The following is a 20,979-nucleotide window of genomic DNA, read 5'->3' as shown; positions in this document are numbered from 1 at the left end:
AGTCAATGAGCATTTGTTCTTGAAAAGAGCCTTCAGAGGAAGCACAAGAGTTCACTGGGGAAATGTGGCATCTCTCAGGGGGAGGGGTCTGCACTCACTGGTGGCCCAGCACGGATGATACAGAAGTAGCATCAGGCTCATGAATAATGCAGACATTGACAGAAACTGACAGCCTATTGCCAAAGGCCTCTCCAATAACCTCTGCAAGGGGCTGTTCTGACTTGTCTTCTTAGATCCTTAGAACACATACTTAAACTCTCCCCTTCCCCTTCAGCCAGAATGCCTAGTTACTAATTTATTCATTCAAGAGCCATCATTTAGCAGCAATGCTGAGGACTGGAGATGTTCCATTAGTCACACACAGTGTCTTCTTCCAGTATAAGCAGTCAGAGTGGGAGATGAGTGTGTGAACATTTGATTGCTGTACCCTGTGCTAAGGATTATGGCAAAGCTACATACAGGACACAAGGGGAGAGTGGAAAGGGGGCTCCTCTCACACCCTCTCTACCTGGCTTACAGGAGCCAAGGACTCAGGAGGCTGAGAGAAAGGGGTCTGAACTAAGGAAGCTTGGAGTTCATGGACACCCCTGAGGTACTGTTGGTGTATTATAGGCTGATTTAGGTTTGGGTATGGTGTGATAAACTGAATGTTTTTGTCCCTCAAAAATCATATATTGAAATCCTAATCCCCAGTGTGGTATTAAGAGGAGGGGCATTTGGGAAGTGCTTAGGTCTACAAGATGCAGTAGAAGGACGGGCGCTCATCTTCTCCTGTGAGAACTCCAAAATTACAACTCGCTGCTGAACAACCATCGACAGGAGAATGTTGCTGCTGCTGCTGCTAAGTCACTTCAGTTGTGTCTGACTCTGTGCGACCCCATAGACGGCAGCCCACCAGGCTCCCCCATCCCTGGGATTCTCCAGGCAAGAACACTGGAGTGGGTTGCCATTTCCTTCTCCAATGCATGAAAGTGAAAGTGAAGTCACTCAGTCATGTCCAACAGGCTCCTCTGTCCATGGGATTTTCCAGGCAAGAGTACTGGGGTCGGGTGCCATTGCCTTCTCCAGGAGAATGTTGGATCCCACCAAAAAAAGATACCCCACATCCAAGGGCAAAGGAGAAGCCCCAGCAAGATGGTAGGAGGGGTGAAATTCTGTTTAGAATCAAACCCCATACCTACCAGAGACACTTGGAGGGCTCAAACAAAACCTTGTGTACACCAGGAGACTCCACAGAGACTGAGCCATACTTGCCTCTGAGTGTCTGAGTGTCTTCTGCGGAGGTGCGGGTCAGCAGTGCCTTGCCACCAGAGTAGGGGCTCTGGGTGCAACAGACCTGGGTATCACATAAGTCCTCTTGGAAAAGGTTGCCATTAACTCTACCATAGAGCCACCAGAACTTACATGGGACTAGGGAAACAGACTCTTGGAGGGCACAAACAAAACCTTCTGCACACCAGGACCCAGGAGAAAGGAGCAGCGACCTCACAAGAGACTGACCCAGACTTGCCTCTGAGTGCCCAGGAGTCTCTGGCAGAGGTGTGGGTCGGTGGTGGCCTGCTGCAGGGCTGGGGGCACTGAGTGTGGCAGTGTGTGCACGAGACCTTTCGAAGGAGGTCGCCATTTTCTTCATTACCTCCACCATAGTTTGCTCTCAGGTCAAACAACAGGGAGGGAACACAGCCCCGCCCATCAACAGAAAATTGGATTAAAGATTTACTGAGCATGGCCCCGCCCATCAGAACAAGACCCAGTCTCCCCCACAGTCAGTCTCTCCCATCAGGAAGCTTCCATAAGCCTCTTATCTTTATCCCTCAGAGGGCAGACAGAATGAAAACCACAACCACAGAAAATGAATCCAACTGATTACATGGACCACAGCCTCATCTAATTCAATGAAACTATGAACCATGCCATAGGGTAACTCAAGACAGACAGGTCGTGGTGGAGAGTTCTGACAGAATGTGGTCCACTGGAGAAGGGACTGGCAAACCACTTCTGTATTCTTGCCTTGAGAACCCCATGAACACTATGAAAAGGCAAAAAGATAGGACACTGAAAGATGAACTCCCCAGGTCAGTAGGTGCCCGATATGCTACTGGAGAAGAGCAGAGAAATAACTGCAGAAAGAATGAAGACTTGGAGCCAAAACAAAAACAACACACAGTTATGGATGTGACCAGTGATGGAAGTAAAGTCCAATGCTATTAAAAACAACATTGCGTGGGAACCTGGAATGTTAGGTGCATGAATCAAGGCAAATTGGAAGTGGTCAAAGAGGAGATGGTAAGAATGAACATCAACATTTTAGGAATCAGTGAACTAAAATGGACTGCAATGGGTGAATTTAATTCAGATGACCATTATATCTAGTATGTCTGCAAGAATCCCTTAGAAGAAATGGAGTAGCCTCATAAGTCAAGAAAATAATCCAAAACGTAGTTTTTGGGTACAGTCTTTAAAATGACAGAATGATCTCTGTTCCTTTCCAAGGCAAACCATTCAATATCACCATAATCCAAGTCATGCCCCAACCAGAAATGCTGAAGAAGCTGAAGTTGAATGGTTCTATGAAAACCTATAAGACTTCCTAGAACTAACACCAAAAGAAATGTCCTTTTCATTATAGGGGACTGGAATGCAAAAGTAGGAAGTCAAGGGATACCTGGAGTAACAGACAAATTAGGCCTTGGAGTACAAAATGAAGAGGGCAAAGGCTAACAGAGTTTTGCCAAGAAAATGTACTGGTCATAGCAAACACCCTCTTCCAACAACATGAGACAAGACTCTACACATGGACATCACCAGATGATCAACACCAAAATCAGATTGATTATATTCTTTGTAGCCAAAGATGGAGAAGCTCTATACAAAAACAAGACCAGGAGCTGACTGTGGCTCAGATCATGAACTCTTTATTGCAAAATTCAGACTTAAATTGAAGAAAGTAAGGGAAACCACTAGACCATTCAGGTATGACCTAAATCAAATCCCTTACAATTATATAGTAGAAGTGACACATAGATTCAAGGGATTAGATCTGATAGATAGAGTGCCTGAAGAACTATGCATGGAGTTTCATGACATTGTACAGTAGCCAGTGATCAAGACCAAGAAAAAGAAATGCAAAAGGCAAAATAGCTGTCTGAGGAGGCCTTACAAATACCTGAGAAAAGAAGAGAAGTGAAAGGCAAAGGAGAAAAGGAAAGATATACCCATCTGAATGCAGAGTTCCAAAGAATAGCAAGGAGAGATAAGAAAGGCTTCCTCAGTGATTAATGCAAAGAAATAGAAGAAAACAATAGAATGGGAAAGACTAGAGATCTCTTCAAGAAAATTAGAGATACAAAGGGAACATTTCATGCAAAGATGGGCACAATAAAGGACAGAAATGGTATGGACCTAACAGAAGCAGAAGATATTAAGAAGAGGTGGCAAGAATACACAGAAGGACTATACAAAAAAAGATCTTAATGACCCAGATAACCCCGATGTTGTGATCACCCACCTAGAGCCGGACATCCTGGAATGCGAAGTTATGTGGGCTTAAGCATCACTACGAACAAAGCTAGTGGAGATGATGGAATTCCAGCTGAGCTCTTTCAAATCCTAAAAGATGATGCTGTGAAAATGCTGCACTCAATATGCCAGCAAATTTGGAAAACTCAGCAGTGGCCACAGGACCAGAAAAAGTCAGTTTTCATTCCAATCCCAAAGAAAGGCAATGGCAAAGAATGTTCAAACTATTGCACAATTTTGCTCATCTCACATGCTAGCAAAGTAATGCTCAAAATTCTCCAAGCCAGGCTTCAACAGTACATGAACTGTGAACTTCCAGATGTTCAAGCTAGATTTAAAAAAGGCAGAAGAACCAGAGATCAAATTGCCAACATCTGTTGGATCATTGAAAAAGCAAGAGAGTTCCAGAAAAACACCTACTTCCGCTTTATTGACTATGCCAAAGCCTTTCACTGTGTAGATCACAACAAACCATGGAAAATTCTTAAAGAGATGGGAATATGAGACCAGCTGACTTGCCTCCTGAAAAATCTGTATGCAGATTAGGAAGCAACAGTTATAACTGGACATGGAACAACAGATTGGCTCCAAATCAGGAAAGGAGTACGTCAAGGCTGTATATTGTAACCCTGCTTATGTAACTTATATGCAAAGTACGTCATGCAAAATGTTGGGCTGGATGAAACACTAGCTGGAATTAAGACTTCTGGGAGAAATATCAATAACCTCAAATATGCAGATGACCCCACCCTTATGGCAGAAAGCAAAGAAGAACTAAAGAGCCTCTTGATGAAAGTGAAAGAGGAGAGTGAAAAAGTTGGCTTAAAACTGAACATTCAGAAAACGAAGATCATGGCATCTGGTCCCATCCCTTCATGGCAAATAGATGGGGAAACAGTGAGAGACTTTATTTTTTGGGGCTCCAAAATTACTGCAGATAGTGACTACAGCCATGAAATTAAAAGATGCATCCTCCTTGGAAGAAAAGCTATGACCAACCTAGACAGCATATTAAAAAGCAGAGACATTACTTTGCCAACAAGTCCGTTTAGTCAAAGCTATGGTTTTTCCAGTAGTCATGTATGGATGTGAGAGTTGTACTATAAAGAAACCTGAGTGCTGAAGAATTGATGCTTTTGAACTGTGGTCTTGGAGAACACTCTTGAGAGTCCCTTGAACTGCAAGGAGATCCAGCCAGTCCATCCTAAAGAAAATCAGTCCTGAAAATTCATTGAAAGGACTGATGCTGAAACTGAAACTCCAATACTTTGGCCATCTGATGGAAGAACTGACTGCTTTGAAAAGCCCCTGATGCTGGGAAATACTGAAGGCAGGAAGAGAGGGGGCTGACAGAGGATGCGATGGTTGGATGTCATCACTGACTCACTGGACATGAGTTTGAGCAAGCTCCAGGAGTTGGTGAAGGACAGGGAAGCCTGGTGTGCTGCAGTCCATTGTGCTGCAAAGAGTCAGACATGACTAAGCAACTGAACTGAACTAGGTCATGAAGGCAGAACCCTCACGAGTGGGATTAGCACTCTTATAAACGAAAGCCCAGAAAGCTCTCATTCCTTCCTCAATATGAAGACACAGAGAGACAGAGGTGACCTATGAACCGGGAATCAGGCCCTTACCAGATACCAAATCTTCCACTGCCTCAATCTCGGTCAACCCAGCCTCCACAACTGTGAGAGACAGCTGTTGTTCAAACCACTGGGTCTGCGGTTTTCTGTGATAGCAGCCGGAACTATGACACAACAGCCATGTCATCCTTCGCAACATTTTTCCTACAGGAAAATTTACTGCAAGGTCCAAATTACCTACCTCAGAAATGAATTTCTAGAATATAATTCATTTGTAAACTGCATTTCTCAAGGCTTTCTCTAACTGACCCAATTCACTCTCTTAAAAAAATATTAAGAAATTTCCCCATATTATTATTATGTCTTCTGCTAAGACATGTCACCCACTGAGGCATGTCACTGACTCTCACAAAAACAATAAATCCTAATTATATTTCGTCTCTTCACCGAGGCACTGGTCACCTCCTTTTTTTGAAGCATTAGATCAGCCAGGTAAAAGCAGTAAAACCCTGACTTGAGAAACATAAAAATGAAGACAAATTTCCTAACTCTTGCTTTCTCCTCCTAACTCTTACTCACTAACTAAGCACGTTATTTTATTCTCTCTCTTCCTCAGTTTCCTCAGCAATGGAATGGGGATAATAATGGTCTTACTTTATAGATTTTTTTAAATGGGGATTTAAAAACCAAAAACACAGAAGGCTTCTAAACACAGAAAAAGGCTGGTAGCTGATACATAAGAACTAATCAGGAAAATAAGATGGTGCTTATTATTCTTCACATCATCATCATCACGATCACTATGGAGATGGTTTTGGTCAGAAGAAAAGCCAGCTTTAAAATCATCACGCGTTGTTGGCCCTGGCGGCCAAGGTTGGCCTTTTGGACAAAGCAGACATAACTGGACATGAGGCCCAGCCCACGCTACGTTGCTTGGCCTGGGGAGCCACCAGCAAGCTCACCTTCATCACGTCGTTGTACCCGCCCTGCACAGCCACATGCAGCGGGGCCATCATGCTGCAGTTTCGGAGGTTTGGGTTGGCTCCTTTGAGAAGAAGAAACTTAACACTTTCCACCTGGTTTTTTCCTGCGGCCCAGTGCAGCGGGGTATTTCCATAATCATCCATCACATTCAGTACTAGAAAAAGACACCAAAATACAGGTGAGATATTGCTTGGATTGTTCTTGGCACCTACTGCATGCCTATTTACTGCAAAGCTCGGTGCCAAGTGCCATGGTAGAGGCTTCACCTTCTTTAGGAGAAATTAAAAGATAGCTTCAGTTCTCAAAAACATCTAACAGACACCTTTGGGGATGCATGTCAGTGATGGCACTGACTTTGTCAAATAAGTTAGCTGTCAATCTGTAGGATCCATAGGAAATAGGCCTTCCTATTGCTACATGCTTTTATATGTTCTATGAATTTAGGGATTTGTTGCAAAGCATTGAGTTTATATAAAAGTAACAATTCTACACCAGGCAACTCTAAGTTCCATGCAACCATAATTTCATCCAACCCTCTAATAGCTCACAAGGGGCCATGACCATTTTTCAGAAAGATGAGGACTAGAGAGGTTCAAAATCCTGCCAACATTATGCAGCCAGTAAGGGGCTCTGTAAGCTGACTTAGCTCTTTGAATCTCAGTTTTCTCATATTCAAATTTGGTGGAAGGAAGGAAAGAGGGGAGGGAAGAAGAGGAGGGAGTGTAACATAGGTACACCTTGCAATATTTTTAGGAGAAGAATATCAAATTATGTCCTTAAAGATCTTAATGGAGTGTTTGGCCTTTAGCAATGGTTCAAAAAATGTTAATGAGAAAAAAGATGCACCACTAACAAACACAAGACTGGAATTAGAGCTTGTGCACCTTGATGCCATACATGGTTTCGACATATTTCTACAATATATCGTTGTATTATTTACCCTGTGATTAGCATGCCCTTTGACACTGCAGGATTTACTTTATATTTGCTCTAAAATAGACACAACTGTCTGCTTTATCAACCGTTTTAATTGGTGGTAGTATATTTTTATGTCTGAAGAGAAGGGAAAAGAGCTCATTCTTAAATATGACTTAAGGACCACCTACAATGCCTAGAATCATGCTGCAGCCATATTTCTCATTCCTCTCCTTTTTAACATTTATCTCCCCACTATCTTCTCTCAGTCACTCCAGTGCCTCATTTTCAACCACACACACACACACACACACGCACACACACACACACACACAGTCTCTCTCTCTCTCTCACATACTCACACACATCCCTTGACCATTCTGTCTGATCAAGATAAAGCACCACACTCAACATTTTATTTAGCACCAAACCTCATGAAACCATGGCCAAAACTTACAAACTCCCACTCATCAATTAAATAACTTGAATTTGGCTTTTACCACTATTGCTTTTCATAAATCACTTTTATAGAGGTCAGGAGGCCTTCTAATGTCAAGGTTATTGTGTCTCCTTTCTATGCGATCTCTTTGTGGTACCTGAGCCTTCTGACTAATCTCTCCCTTGGCTCATGTGCCATCAATCTCACGCATCACTGTCTTCACCATCATTTTTCTGGCTTTTCCTCTGCCCTCTGACCCTGAACATTGGTGTTTTACCCTTAGCCACCTTCATTGGCAATTCTATGGTCTTCTAAAGGCTTTTCATGCATTTACTCAATTTGAGCTACTTCCTATGCAATGCTGGCCCTGTGGTGTGACCCTTTCCTTCTATATTTTTGGTCTACTAGATACAAGGTATTAGGATACAAGTCTACTAGAAATTTTCAAGTGGATGTCCCCTGGGCCTTTTAAACTCAGTATGACCATATTTAAATTATCTCCTCACACTCACTTTTCTTCTGTTTTCTTATAAACCTTCTTTTCCAGATGGCTAGACTATTCGTCTAATCCCTAAATTAAGAATGTCAACATCAGTCCACCCTTTCATCACTCAGTCCTTGCACTCAATCTTTATGAAGCACTTTCCACTCTACATGTGAAATAGCCCCGGAATCTCTCCGTTTCTCCTTATTCCAATCTCAAAACCCTAGTAGATGCTCAACTTCTCTTTACTACTAAAACAGCTTTTTAACTGACCTTCATCTTACCGTCAAAAATAATGGTCTTATTACACCACCTCACTGCTTAAATCTCTGTGTCACCCCTCTTCCTTATCAACTACAGCTGAGTTTCTCAAAGAAGGCTGGGGGCATAAGGCTGGGGAGGATGTGACATCTTCTTGGGATGTCAATTTTATTGACACGATAAGGGTGGCACTAGAGGTAAAGAACCCACCTGCCAATGCAGGAGACATGAGAGATGAGTGTTCGATCTCTGGGTTGGGAACATCCCCTGGAGAAGGAAATGGCTAGCTCTTCTACTATTCTTGCCTGGAGAATCCCACTGACAGAGGAGCCTGGTGGGCTATAGTCCATAGGGTCCCAGAGACAGACACAACTGAAGTGACTTAGGATGCGCACACAGCAAGCAAGCCATCAATTTAAGTATGTGATGACCTCAGTGGAAACAGTATATAAGAATACATGAAATATACATGATTTTTTACGATCTATCATGCAATTGCAAAGAAAATCTGCACTGGCAGTGGGCTGTCCCAGATTCCTGCACTGTCCTCTGCAGTATTTCTGTGGAAAAGATTGAAGGGCATTGGCTGGAGGGAAGACCACATTCCTGAGTGAGACATTCAGGCCCTTTATAATCTGGAACTAATTGACGCTCCAGAATCACCTCATTCCACTCTTTCCAAATGAGTCTAATGAGATGATGAAATACCTAGCACTAGCTGTAAAGTTCTGTTACCTTCACAGGAGGACTCATTGACAATCATCTCCATCAGCTCCACTTGACCTTCTTCTGCAGCATGGTGCAAAGGGGAGGCATTCACATCATCATATTTTTTTAATCTCTTGTGTTTCTTCACAAAGTTTTGTAAACCGCATTTGTTTCCCTCGAACACCACCTAGAAGTATATACAAAATTGTTACCTTAAATAAGCATATATAAAACTTATTAGTATGATAAGTTCATTGTCAAAAGATTATCATCCAAACTAGTTCTTGTGCTTATGATAAAGTAAACAAATTTTTTTCTGAAGAACACAAAATGTTTAGACATATAGAGCATGCCCCAGAGCATACATGCTCAGCTGTTGTTTGACTCGTTGTGACCCTATGGACTGTAGCCCGCCAGGCTCCTCTGTCCATGGGTTTTTCCAGACAAGAATACTGGAGTGGGTAGCCATTTCCTACACCAGGAGACCTTCTGAACCTAGGAATCGAACCTGTGTCTCCTTAATTGGCTGGCTGATTCTTAGACATGTAGAAAGAAAGTGAAAGTGTTAGTCACTCAGTCATGTGTGACTCTTTGAGGCCCTCTGGACTGTAGTCCACCGACCTCCTCTATCCATGGAATTCTCCAGGCATGAACACTGGAGTGAGTAGCCATTCCCTTCTCCAGGAGATCTTCCTGACCCAAGGATCAAACCCGGGTCTACAAATGCTTTCACATCGATAAGCACATTAAATAAATAATTTGATTTTCTGATCGCAAAACTGTATATGCTGTAGAAATAAAGGCCTTGAGAAGAGTTTGGAAGTAAATGTAATAGATGTGAGCTGAGAAGAAAATAAGTAGAGTGAAAACATAGAGGCATTGTTTCTTCCAGGTGAAAAATGTACTGAAACCACAGCATAAGGGATTCTGGTTGATGAAAAAAGATTTTCATGAATGCAAGGAGTAAAAGTAGAAACTAAATTACTGTCCTTTCTTTGGCCTTCCTGCCAATAGTCAATTCCCACCCAATGTGTTCCTAGGTAATGGAGATAGAATCATATTGAAGGATGGTCATGTAAGTCTCTTGGTCAGTTATCTAGAACAGCTGCCCAATCTCCTCTGGGAATGAACTATCTCCCCTCTTTTGACCACTGGGATTCTGAGCCAGGCCAAGTCAGGTCAGGTGCAGTGCCTCATGGTTCTCTGCAGGCAGGAAGGGCTAGCATTTAGTTTAATTCAGTTCAGTTCAGTTGCTCAACTGTGTCTGACTCTTTGCGACCCCATGGACTGCAGCATGCCAGGCTTCCCTGTCCATCACCAACACCCAGAGCTTGCTCAAACTCATGTCCATCAAGCTGGTGATGCCATCCAACCATCTCATCCTCTGTCATCCCCTTCTCCTCCTGCCCTCAATCTTTCCCAGCATCAGGGTCTTTTCCAATAAGTCAGTTCTTCACAGCAGGTGACCAAAGAACTTGACCTTCAGCCTCAGCATCAGTCCTTCCAATCAATATTCAGGACTGATTTCCTTTAGGATGGACTGGTTTGATTTTGCAGTCCAAGGGCCTCTCAAGAATCTTCTCCAACACCACAGTTCAAAAGCATAAATTCTTTGGCACTCAGCTTTCTTTATAGTCCAACTCTCACATCCATACATGACTACCGGAACAACCATAGCTTTGACTACACGGACCTTTGTTGGCAAAGTAATATCTCTGCTTTTTAATATGCTGTCTGGGTTTGTCGTGGCTTTTCTTCCAAGGACAAGTGTCTTTTAATTTCATGGCTGCAGTCACCATCTGCAGGGATTTTGGAGCCCCCTAAAATTAAATTCTCTCACTGTTTCCACTATTTGTGTACTTACTTACCACCAGAGATCAAGACACTGAGAGGTTACATTGTTTGCCCAAAGGCACACAGTAAGGAACGAAGTTAGAATTTGAATGGAAGGTACATGGAATGCAGATTTTGTCTGACTGATGAATGCCAAAAATCCAACATACAGTGGAGACTGAAGTTGTGATAGAGAAACTGTGTGATAAAGTCTCCAGATCATAAGAACAAACTTTGCAGGATAACTTCCATAAGTTTTGGGCATAGTTGGCAGTTGTCACTGGCCTGGAAAAGTATGATTCCAAACAGACATTGATGTCCACTGATGTCAGGGGAGGAGCAAGAACTTTCTAGAAGATGTAAATTTTCTCTAAGGTTTGTTTTCTTCATGCTCTTTATATTCTTTATTATAACTGCACTAAAGATGACTTATCATGGATGACAGTATATCTCTTCCTTGTGAAATTTCAAGGTGTTGATATTCTACTTTTGATTCATTCTCACAAGGTATGAAATTTCCAAATTTACACATATTCAGTAATAAATTTAAAATGAGCTCTTCACAGAAGTAGGCTCTTTTTCAATGTCTCACCCCATCAAAGGAAGTGTTTACCTGACTCCATTAGGAAGTATTATAGCACTTGAAATTGATATGTTCTTCCAGTAATAATACAGGAATTCTCTCATTTACCCCACAGTGTCAAAAAGAGCAATTTACAGGTCTACTCACTGATGTGCAGTCAACACAAACCCAATTACACACTCTTTGACAGCCAGGCCTGGGTTCAGAGGCTCATGAGGTACTGCTGAGTTCACAATGATAGCAAAGCATCTAAATATTTAATACAAGCTCATCAGATGTGCTGTGTGAATTTAGTTCATGGCATGTTACCTAGGCTTCGAAGAGATTTCTTTAAAGAAAATACTGAAAGTCAAGGATGTCATCTGGACAAGTTATTACATATTCAGTCAATATAGTTTTCTACTGTCACAGGGCCACTTCAGATTCTTTCAGATTCTGAACTCTATGACTAGATACAGAATGCAACAGACTAGATCACGTTTGTTGTTGTTCAGTCGCTAAGTTGTGTCTGACTCTTTGTGACCCCCATGGCCTACAGCAGGCCAGGCTTCTCTGTCCTTCACGGTATCTCAGTTTGCTCAAATTTATGTCCGTTGAGTAGATGACACTCTATTAACCATCTTATCCTCTGCCTCCCCCTTCTTCTCCTGCCCTCAATCTTTCCCAGCATCAGGATCTTTTCCAATGAGTTGGCTCTTCACATCAGGTGGCCAGAGTATTGGAGCTTCAGCTTCAGCATCAATGATTATTCACTATTCCAATGAATATTCAGGGTTGATTTCCTTTAGGATTGATTGGTTAGTTCTCCTATTATGTTTAAAGAAGCTAATTCTGAGTCCTTTAAAATGGAGGTATCAAATACATCTATTTTAGGTTGTTTTAATGAAATATATATATGCAGTATGGGGCAAAAAGGAAGGAAATTATTACAATGAGAAATTTTAACAAATGGGAGATTATAACTATGAGAAGTAAGTAAGTAAGGTAAGTGTCAGTCACTCAGTCGTGCCCAACTCTATGCAATCCCCCAATGAACTGTAGCCTGCCAGGCTCCTCTGTCCATGGAATTCTCCAGGCAAGAATACTGAGCAGTTAGCCATTTCCTCCTCCAGGGGATCTTCCCGACTCAAGGATTGAACCCAGGTCTCCTGCATTGCAGGTGGATTCATTACCATCTGAGCCACCAGGGAAGCCCATATCAATGAGAAATTAAGGCCAAATGCTGACGTATTAACTCCCTTGAAAGAAAGTCATTGGAAAAGATTAAAAGCATCAGTCAGATGATTCATATTCCACATTTCTAATCTTCTAAGTTTTCTGCCATACTTCAATTTTGTCAGGAGTCCTAAGATATTGTGTGTGCATGCTGGAGAAAATATTGTACACCATGTCTTCTTAATGAGGAAAGTTAAGAACTCTCCAGAGTGCTACATGTATTTGTTTGTAACTAGTCTCACTGCTGAGATTTCTACAGGATGATTTAAAGTCCAATCCCAAAGAAAGGCAATGCCAAAGAATGCTCCAACTACTGCACAATTGCACTCATCTCACACACTAGCAAAGTAATGCTCAAAATTCTCCAAGCCAGGCTTTAACAATATGTAAACCATGAACTTCCAGATGTTCAAGCTGGTTTTAGAAAAGGCAGAGGAACCAGAGATCAAATTGCCAACATCCGCTGGATCATCGAAAAAGCAAAAGAGTTCCAGAAAAACATCTATTTCTGCTTTATTGACTATGCCAAAGCCTTTGACTGTGTGGATCACAATAAACTGTGGAAAATTCTGAAAGAGATGGGAATACCAGACCACCTGACCTGCCTCTTGAGAAACCTATATGCAGGTCAGGAAGCAACAGTTAGAACTGGACATGGAACAACAGACTGGTTCCAAATAAGAAAAGGAGTACATCAAGGCTGTATATTGTCACCCTGTTTATTTAACTTCTATGCAGAGTACATCATGAGAAATGCTGGGCTGGAAGAAGCACAAGCTGGAAGCAAGATTGCTGGGACAAATATCAATAACCTCAGATATGCAGATGACACCACCCTTATGGCAGAAAGTGAAGAGGAACTCAAAAGCCTCTTGATGAAAGTGAAAGAAGAGAGTGAAAAGTTGGCTTAAAGCTCAACATTCAGAAAATGAAGATCATGGCATCTGGCCCCATCACTTCATGGCAAATAGATGGGGAAAGAGTGGAAACAGTGGCAGACTTTACTTTGGGGGGCTCCAAAATCACTGCAGATGGTGACTGCAGCCATGAAATTAAAAGACGCTTACTCCTTAGAAGGAAAGTTATGACCTACCTAGATAGCGTATTGAAAAGCAGAGACATTACTTTGCCGACTAAGGTCCGTGTAGTTAAGGCTATGGTTTTTCCAGCGGTCATGTATGGATGTGACAGTTGGACTGTGAAGAATCTGAGCACCAAAGAATTGATGCTTTTGAACTGTGGTGTTGGAGAAGACTCTTGAGAGTCCCTTGGACTGCAAGGAGATCCAACCAGTCCATTCTAAAGGAGATCAGTCCTGGGTGTTCATTGGAAGGACTGATGCTGAAGCTGAAGCTCCAATACTTTGGCCACCTCATGTGGAGTTGACTTGTTAGAAAAGACCCTGATGCTGGGAGGGATTGAGGGCAGGAGGAAAAGGGGACAACAGAGGATGAGATGGCTAGATGGCATCACCGACTCAATGGACATGAGTTTGAGTGAACTCCGGGAGTTGGTGATGGACAGGGAGGCCTGGCGTGCTGTGATTCATGGGGTAGCAAAGAGTCGGAGACGACTGAGCGACTGAACTGAACTGAACAAAATAAAATATATAAATCCCTCAATCTACAAGCTTGACTGTGGTTTTCAAAAGCCTTAGATAACATAAATGCTTCTGCTCGATTTAGGCAAGAAAACTAAACAGAGACAAATTAAAACACAAAGAAAGTAAGTTTGAGATACTGTATTGCAGAATCCCTTCACTAATTATCTCTAGAAAACACAGACCACATTGATAAGTAAAGAAAGTACATTCGGTGTGATTTTCAAAATTTTAAAAATTTTTCCAGTCCCTTAATGTTAATTCCAAAGACGCTATCCTAGTGTTTGACCTTCACTTAGAACTTCATTTCTTTGTATTAAGCTAAAAGACGATAGTTATTATACTAATATTAAAGAGGAGGAAAAGTATTTAATCTGGATTTAATCTGGATGCACTTTGGGAGGCCTGGTTTGCGGTTTTACGTAATTTTCTATGCATGCCTGACTCACAAGCAGGATTAAAAACACTGTCTATTCACCTAACCTATTTAGAGGGCAACTTGGCAATTTCTACCAAAATTAAGCCCATAGGTGACTTTTGATCCTACTAGGCCTTTAACATATTCATTAAGGTACTGTAGACAGAGGAAGCCATATCTACACCCACAGACACTCAATCACGTGTGTGTGTAATAGCAAAACAAAACAAACACACACGTGGTGGTCTGGTAAAGCATGACACATTAATACAAGGGAATATTATAAAGCTGCTAAGAAGAATGAGATACATCTCCAGCAGCTGATTTTGAAAGTATTCTAAAATATATTCCATGAGCAAATCAAAGTGTAAATGGTTTCACCATGCAAAGAGATTTGTGGTGGCCTTGGAGAGAGCTTTTAACTCTTTTAACGTTTAAAAAGAGATGCTTCCTCCTACTGACAACGTGAGGCATCCAGCGATGAGTTTTCTGAGCATCCGACAGCCTCTGCCCTCAGCGCCATCAGCCAGCAACCTGAGCTGGTGCAGCCTTTTGGTCAGAGCGACTTTGGAATCCGCAAAAGAAACAGAAGCCCCATTCTAGCCGTTGGGACCCCGGAAGACCACCTACCTAGCTTCGAAGGGTCTCCTCCCTCAAAGTCCCTTCCGACTGACTGCCCTGACTGCCCCCGCCCCTGGAGAGGGCCGTCCTCCCAATCCCTGCAACACCTCACTGTTAGGTTCTGCTTCCATTTCCCTCCGCGAGACAAGCGTGCTTCTGAACGCCAAACTCTTGAGTAGCTAGCTCTCCGACCGCCAGATTCAGCCATCTAGCTGTTTGGTTCTAAATAAAATCTATAAAAAGAAGAACAGCACACACTCCAAAACTGGTTCCGATTCTGGAACCAGGCAGTTGCGGCCAAACGCTAGCGGTACTTTGGGGGTAGGTCTCCCCACGCTACAGCTGCCCATCACAAGCAAAAGCAGGGTGAAAAAACAAGCAAACAGGATGGATAAAGCCGGCACCAACCGGCGGGCGCCTTTTAAGAACCCGACTCCCCGAGCTCCCCACTTCCCGAGGTCCATACTGGACCGCACGCACACCCCGATGCAGACAGCCCTCATCTGGCCGGGTCCTCCCATCCCGGGGCTGCCCGCTAGGAAACTTCGAGTCGAGGAGAGTAAAGTTAGGAAGAGCCGACCCGCGCCCGGACTTGAGAGCGCGCCCGCCCGGGTACCTTGAAGTCATTGCTGTTGTCCTTGTGGTCCTCCACGCCCAGGCAGACGAAGTCCCGGGGCTCCTTCTCCCCGGGGCGCAGCATCTTCCTCAGGCTTCGCCTCATTGACCTCGCCCCGGACGCCACCTGCGGCAGCTGCTCCCCACCGGCGCGGGCACCTAGGGCGAGACGGTCCGGTGAGCCGGCGCCGGGCGCGGCCTGGGCGCTGGGGGCGCGCGCGCCGCTGGGGTCCGCGCCGGAGCTCCGAGCTCTTCCGCACCCGGCGGTCCCCGGGAGAAAAGAGGTTTGCTCTGCGTGAGGCCGGGAGGACTTCTGGCCAGAGTTGCCCGGCTCAGGCTACTTGTAGGGCAGGAAGCAGGAGGGGCGCATGGAAGGGTGGGGACGCGCCATCGTGTCCACGCGCGGCCAGGGGGAGGCCGCGCCACGTGTGTCCCCCGGGCGGTAAGCGCGACTGGCCCGTCCCGGCTGCAGCAGCGCACCCTTGAGTCTAGGTGTCATATCAGAGTGTCTCCACGGAATCTAGACTTGTAATAAAAACCCTGAGAGCCCAGTCCTGTCCTGCAATCAGAGAGAAAAGAAGGGGAAAGCAGGGGGACGGACGGGGGAGAGAATGACAAGAGGGTGGCTGGGTACACTGGGAAGATGTTTATTTTCCTGTTATTGTAATATTTTTTAATTCACATATTTATTTAAAAAAGAAGAAAATCACAATACTCAGACCATTCTTAAAGTGGCACAATCAACTCATGTAAAATGGGTGTAAATCAAAAGAATACCCTAGAATTTGAGGCATTGTGTTCTAAGGCTTCCAATTTTGAGATCAGTCCTGGCTTCTTGGAAACTAAAGCAGAAAGTTGTTACACTTTTTAATGAAAGGCTTTTAGTAGAGTCTTATTTCTATGCAATGCAGAATTGACAGACCTCTGTATTCTCTCTCTTCCTGGCACATAGTATTACATACAGTTTTGAAGAAATGATGATGTTTACAACAGGTTTGGGGGGAATGTTTCATAGATCTTTTAAGTTATAAACACTACAAAATGTCAAGATTGTGAGATCTGACAACTTTGCCTTCAAGAGTGCTAGACTGTGAAATTTGTCATATTATGTTTAAGGAAGACTTGGAGTGTTCATTGATGTTTAAGATTTTAATATTTCTAAAGGCCATTACAGTGACCTGGATATCTGCTGAAAGCCAAACTTAACATTTTGTTTTGTTTTTAACAAAAAACTGTTTCAAATAAATCCTATTTCAACACAGTGAAAAAAAAGTTTGTTGTGAGACTTCCCTGTCAGTCCAGTGGTTAAGACTCTGGGCTTCCAATGCAAGGGCCCTGTGTTTGATCACTGGTGGGGGTACTAAGCTCTCATATACCATGTGGCAAAACCTAATTTTAAAAATAAATGAATAGGTTTATTTGTTTTCCCAGCTAAAAGACACCAGGCTTCAGCTTACTGTGTCTGCACCATTGTAGAAGGCTCTTTGAGCTGGAGAGGTTTTTAGAAAAACTTAGCTTTCCAAAAGAAAAGAAAGTGACAGTTGGTCGCACAGTCGTGTCTGATTCTTTGTGATCCCATGGACTGTAGCCTGCCAGGCTCCTCTGTCCATGGAATTCTCCAGGCTAGAGTACTGGAGTGGGTGACCATTTCCTTCTCTAGGGGATCTTTCCAACCCAGGCATCGAACCTGGTCTCCTGCATTGCAGGCAGATTTTTTTAACCAGCTGAGCTACTAGGGAAGAAAAGGGGAGTGATTAAATCCTAGCAGTGGTCTGAGGGATTAGAAGAAGTCACTTTGAACCTCTGGCCCCATTTCCTGTGCATAACAATACTAATCCCCTCAGGGATTGGTGTTTCAGCAGGGCTAATAAAATGACTGTTAGATTATACAAGAAATCATGATGACTAGTGTCCACTTGTTTACCCTCAGCACTGTTTGAAGAGGCTTATCTTCATGGGCCAGTGCTGAGTTTATTAATCAACAGAGCTGGTGTAGTTGTGGAGTGGAAGGTGTCTACTCTCTGTGAGAGAAGTTAGTTTTACATCTGCCTACAAATAATAGAGCCACTGAAACTGTGTTTGCCACATGTTGCCGCTATGTTTGGGCCACAAGTTTAGAAAAAAAAAACTTCCTTCCAAAGCTAATTACTCTGCACAGTCTTGAATTTAACTGACACTCTTGGCAGTTGGGGAGCTTCTCAGGTGGCACAGTGGTAAAGAATCTGCCTGCCAGCACAGGTGACACAAGCGACAGGAGTTTGATCCCTGGGTTCAGAAGATCCCCTGGAAAAGGGAATGGCAACCTGCTCCAGTATTCTTGCCTGGAAAATTCCATGGACAGAGGAGCCTGGCAGGCATAGGGTCCCAAAAAGTCAGACATGACTGAGCACTCGTGCTCTTTTAAACACTCTGGACTGTCATAGTCACCTGTAATCTCCAGAGCCTAATATAAGAGCCCTGTGAACCCAAGACCTGACAGAGAGCAGCCCCTGAATAAAGGTTTGCTGACTGCTTACCCTGCAGGCTACATTGGGGAGAATTTAAAGGTACGTAAGGCAATGCCAAAGAATATTCCAACTACCACACAGTTGCACTCATCTCACACGTTAGCAAAGTAATGCTCAACATTCTCCAAGCCAGGCTTCAACAGTACGTGAACAGGGAACTTCCAGATATTCAAGCTGAATTTAGAAAAAACAGAGGAGCTAGAGATCAAATTGCCAACATCTGTTGGATCATCAAAAAAGCGAGAGTTCCAGAGAAACATCTGCTTTATTGACTAGGTCAAAGCCTTTGACTATGTGCATCACAACAAACTGTGGAAAATTCTAAAAGAGATGGGAATACCAGACCACCTGACCTGCCTCCTGAGAAATCTGTATGCAGGTCAAGAAGCAACAATTAGAACTGGACATGGAACAACAGACTGGTTCCAAATTGGGAAAGGAGTACATCAAGGCTGTATATTGTCACCCTGATTCTTTAACTTATATGTAAAGTACATCATGAGAAATGCTGGACTGGATGAAACACAAGCTGGAATCAAAATGGCCAGAAGAAATATCAATAACCTCAGATATGCAGGTTACACCACCTTTATGGCAGAAAGCGAAGAAGAACTAAAGAGCCTCTTGATGAAAGTGAAAGAGGACAGTGAAAAAGTTGGCTTAAAACTCAACATTCAGAAAACTAAGATCATGGCATATGGTCCCATCAGTTCAATTCAGTTCAGTCACTCAGTCGTGTCCAACTCTTTAGGACCCCATGGGCTGCAGCCCACCAGGCCTCCCTGTACATCACCACCTCCTAGAGTTTACTCAAACTCATATCCATTGAATTGGTGATGCCATCCAACCATCTCATCCTCTGTCAGCTTCTTCTCCTCCTGCCTTCAATCTTTCCCAGCATCAGGGTCTTTTCAAATGAATCAGTTCTGCCCATCATCAGGTGGCCAAACTATTGGAGTTGCAGCTTCACTATCGGTCCTTCCAATGAATATTCAGCACTGATTTCCTTTAGGATAGACTGGTTGGATCTCCTTGCAGTCCAAGGGACTCTCAAGAGTCTTCTCCATGTATACCTATGGCTGATTCATGTTGAGGTTTAACAGAAAAAAGCAAAATTCTGTAAAGCAATTATCCTTCAATAAAAAATAAATTAATTAAAAAAAAAAACTCTTCTCCAATACCGCAGTTCAAAAGCATCAATTCTTTGGCACTCAGCTTTCTTTATAGTCCAACTTTCACATCCATTCATGACTACTGGAAAAACCATAGCTTTAACCAGACAGACCTCTGTTGGCAAAGTAATGTCTCTGCTTTTTCATATGCTGTCTAGGTTGGTCATAGCTTTTCTTCCAAGGAGCAAGCGTCTTTTAATTTCATGACTGCAGTTACCATCCACAGTGATTTTGGAGCCCCTCAAAATAAAGTCTGTCACAGTTTCTATTGTTTCCCCATCTATTTGCCATGAAGTGATGGGACCAGATGCCATGATCTTCGTTTTCTGAATGTTGAGCTTTAAGCCAACATTTTCACTCTCCTCTTTCACTTTCATCAAGAGGCTCTTTAGTTCTTCTTCACTTTCTGCCATAAGGGTAGTGTCATCTGCATATCTGAGGTTATTGATATTTCTCCCAGCAGTCTTGATTCCAGCTTGTGCTTCATCCAGCCCAGTGTTTCACATGACGTACTCTACATATAAGTTCAATAAGCAGGGTGACAGTATATAGCCTTGATGTACTCCTTTCCCAATTTGGAACCAGTCTGTTGTTCCATGTCCAGTTATAACTGGACCCATCACTTCATGGCAAGTAGATGGGGAAACAATGGAAACAGTGACAGACTTTATTTTGGGAGGCTCCAAAATCACTGTGGATGGTAACTGTCACCATGAAATTAAAAGATGCTTTCTCCTTGGAAGAAAAGCTATTACCAAGCTAGACAGCATATTAAAAAGCAGAGACATTACTAGACAAAGGTCTGTCTAGCCAAAACTATGGTTTTTCCAGTAGTCATGTATGGATGTGAGAGTCGGACTATAAAGAAAACTGAGCACTGAGGGATTGATGCTTTTGAACTGTGATGTTGGAGAACATTCTTGAGAGTCCCTTGGAATGCAAGGAGAGCAAACCAGTCAGTCTTAAAGGAAATCAGTCCTGAATATTCTTTGGAAGGACTGATGCTATTGCTGAAGCTGAAGCTCCAGCTTCAGCTGATGGGAACCTGATGGGAAGACCTGACTCACCGGAAAAACTTTGATGCTGGAAAAAATTGAAGGCAGGAGGAGAAGGGGACAAGAGAGGATAAGGTGGTTGAATGGCAACACCGACTCTATGGACATGAGTTTGAGCAAGCTCCGGAATTTGGTAATAGACAGGGAAGCCTGGCATGCTGCAGTTTATAGGGTCACAAAGCGGCAATGTGACAGAACAGCTGACCTGAACTGAAGTTCTTTATTCTAAGAACGACTTCTTACTTAATAAAAGTCTTTATATCCAAAAATTCTATTAAGCAAGTGATTTGCAATATAGTCTTAGACCTTGCGGCTTCTTTTTGTTTTCTTAATGCTGTCTGTTAAAAAGCAAAACTTCTAAATTTTGATAAAAATTTAATTTGCTCATCTCATGGCTGGTGCACCGTGTGTCACATTTAGAGATGTTTGTCTGCTAAAATTATAAGGTCCTCCTCAGTGTTTTCTTC

At 43.1% G+C, this 20,979-nt stretch overlaps 1 protein-coding gene across 1 annotated transcript in view; it reads right to left on the bottom strand.

Moving 5' to 3' along the window:
- TRPA1 (transient receptor potential cation channel subfamily A member 1) overlaps nucleotides 1-16,056 on the bottom strand; it is a 59,392-nt gene extending 43,336 nt beyond the window's left edge. The window contains 3 exon segments of the mRNA XM_018058422.1: nucleotides 6,065-6,240; nucleotides 8,921-9,080; nucleotides 15,780-16,056. Of these exon segments, the coding sequence (XP_017913911.1) occupies nucleotides 6,065-6,240; nucleotides 8,921-9,080; nucleotides 15,780-15,884 (441 nt within the window). The 5' untranslated portion in view covers nucleotides 15,885-16,056.

This window comes from Capra hircus, chromosome 14 (assembly GCF_001704415.2).
Source record: "Capra hircus breed San Clemente chromosome 14, ASM170441v1, whole genome shotgun sequence".
NCBI lineage: Eukaryota > Metazoa > Chordata > Mammalia > Artiodactyla > Bovidae > Capra > Capra hircus.
The sequence above is the reverse complement of the archived record's forward strand: the minus strand, read 5'-3'. Positions and strand labels throughout refer to the sequence as shown.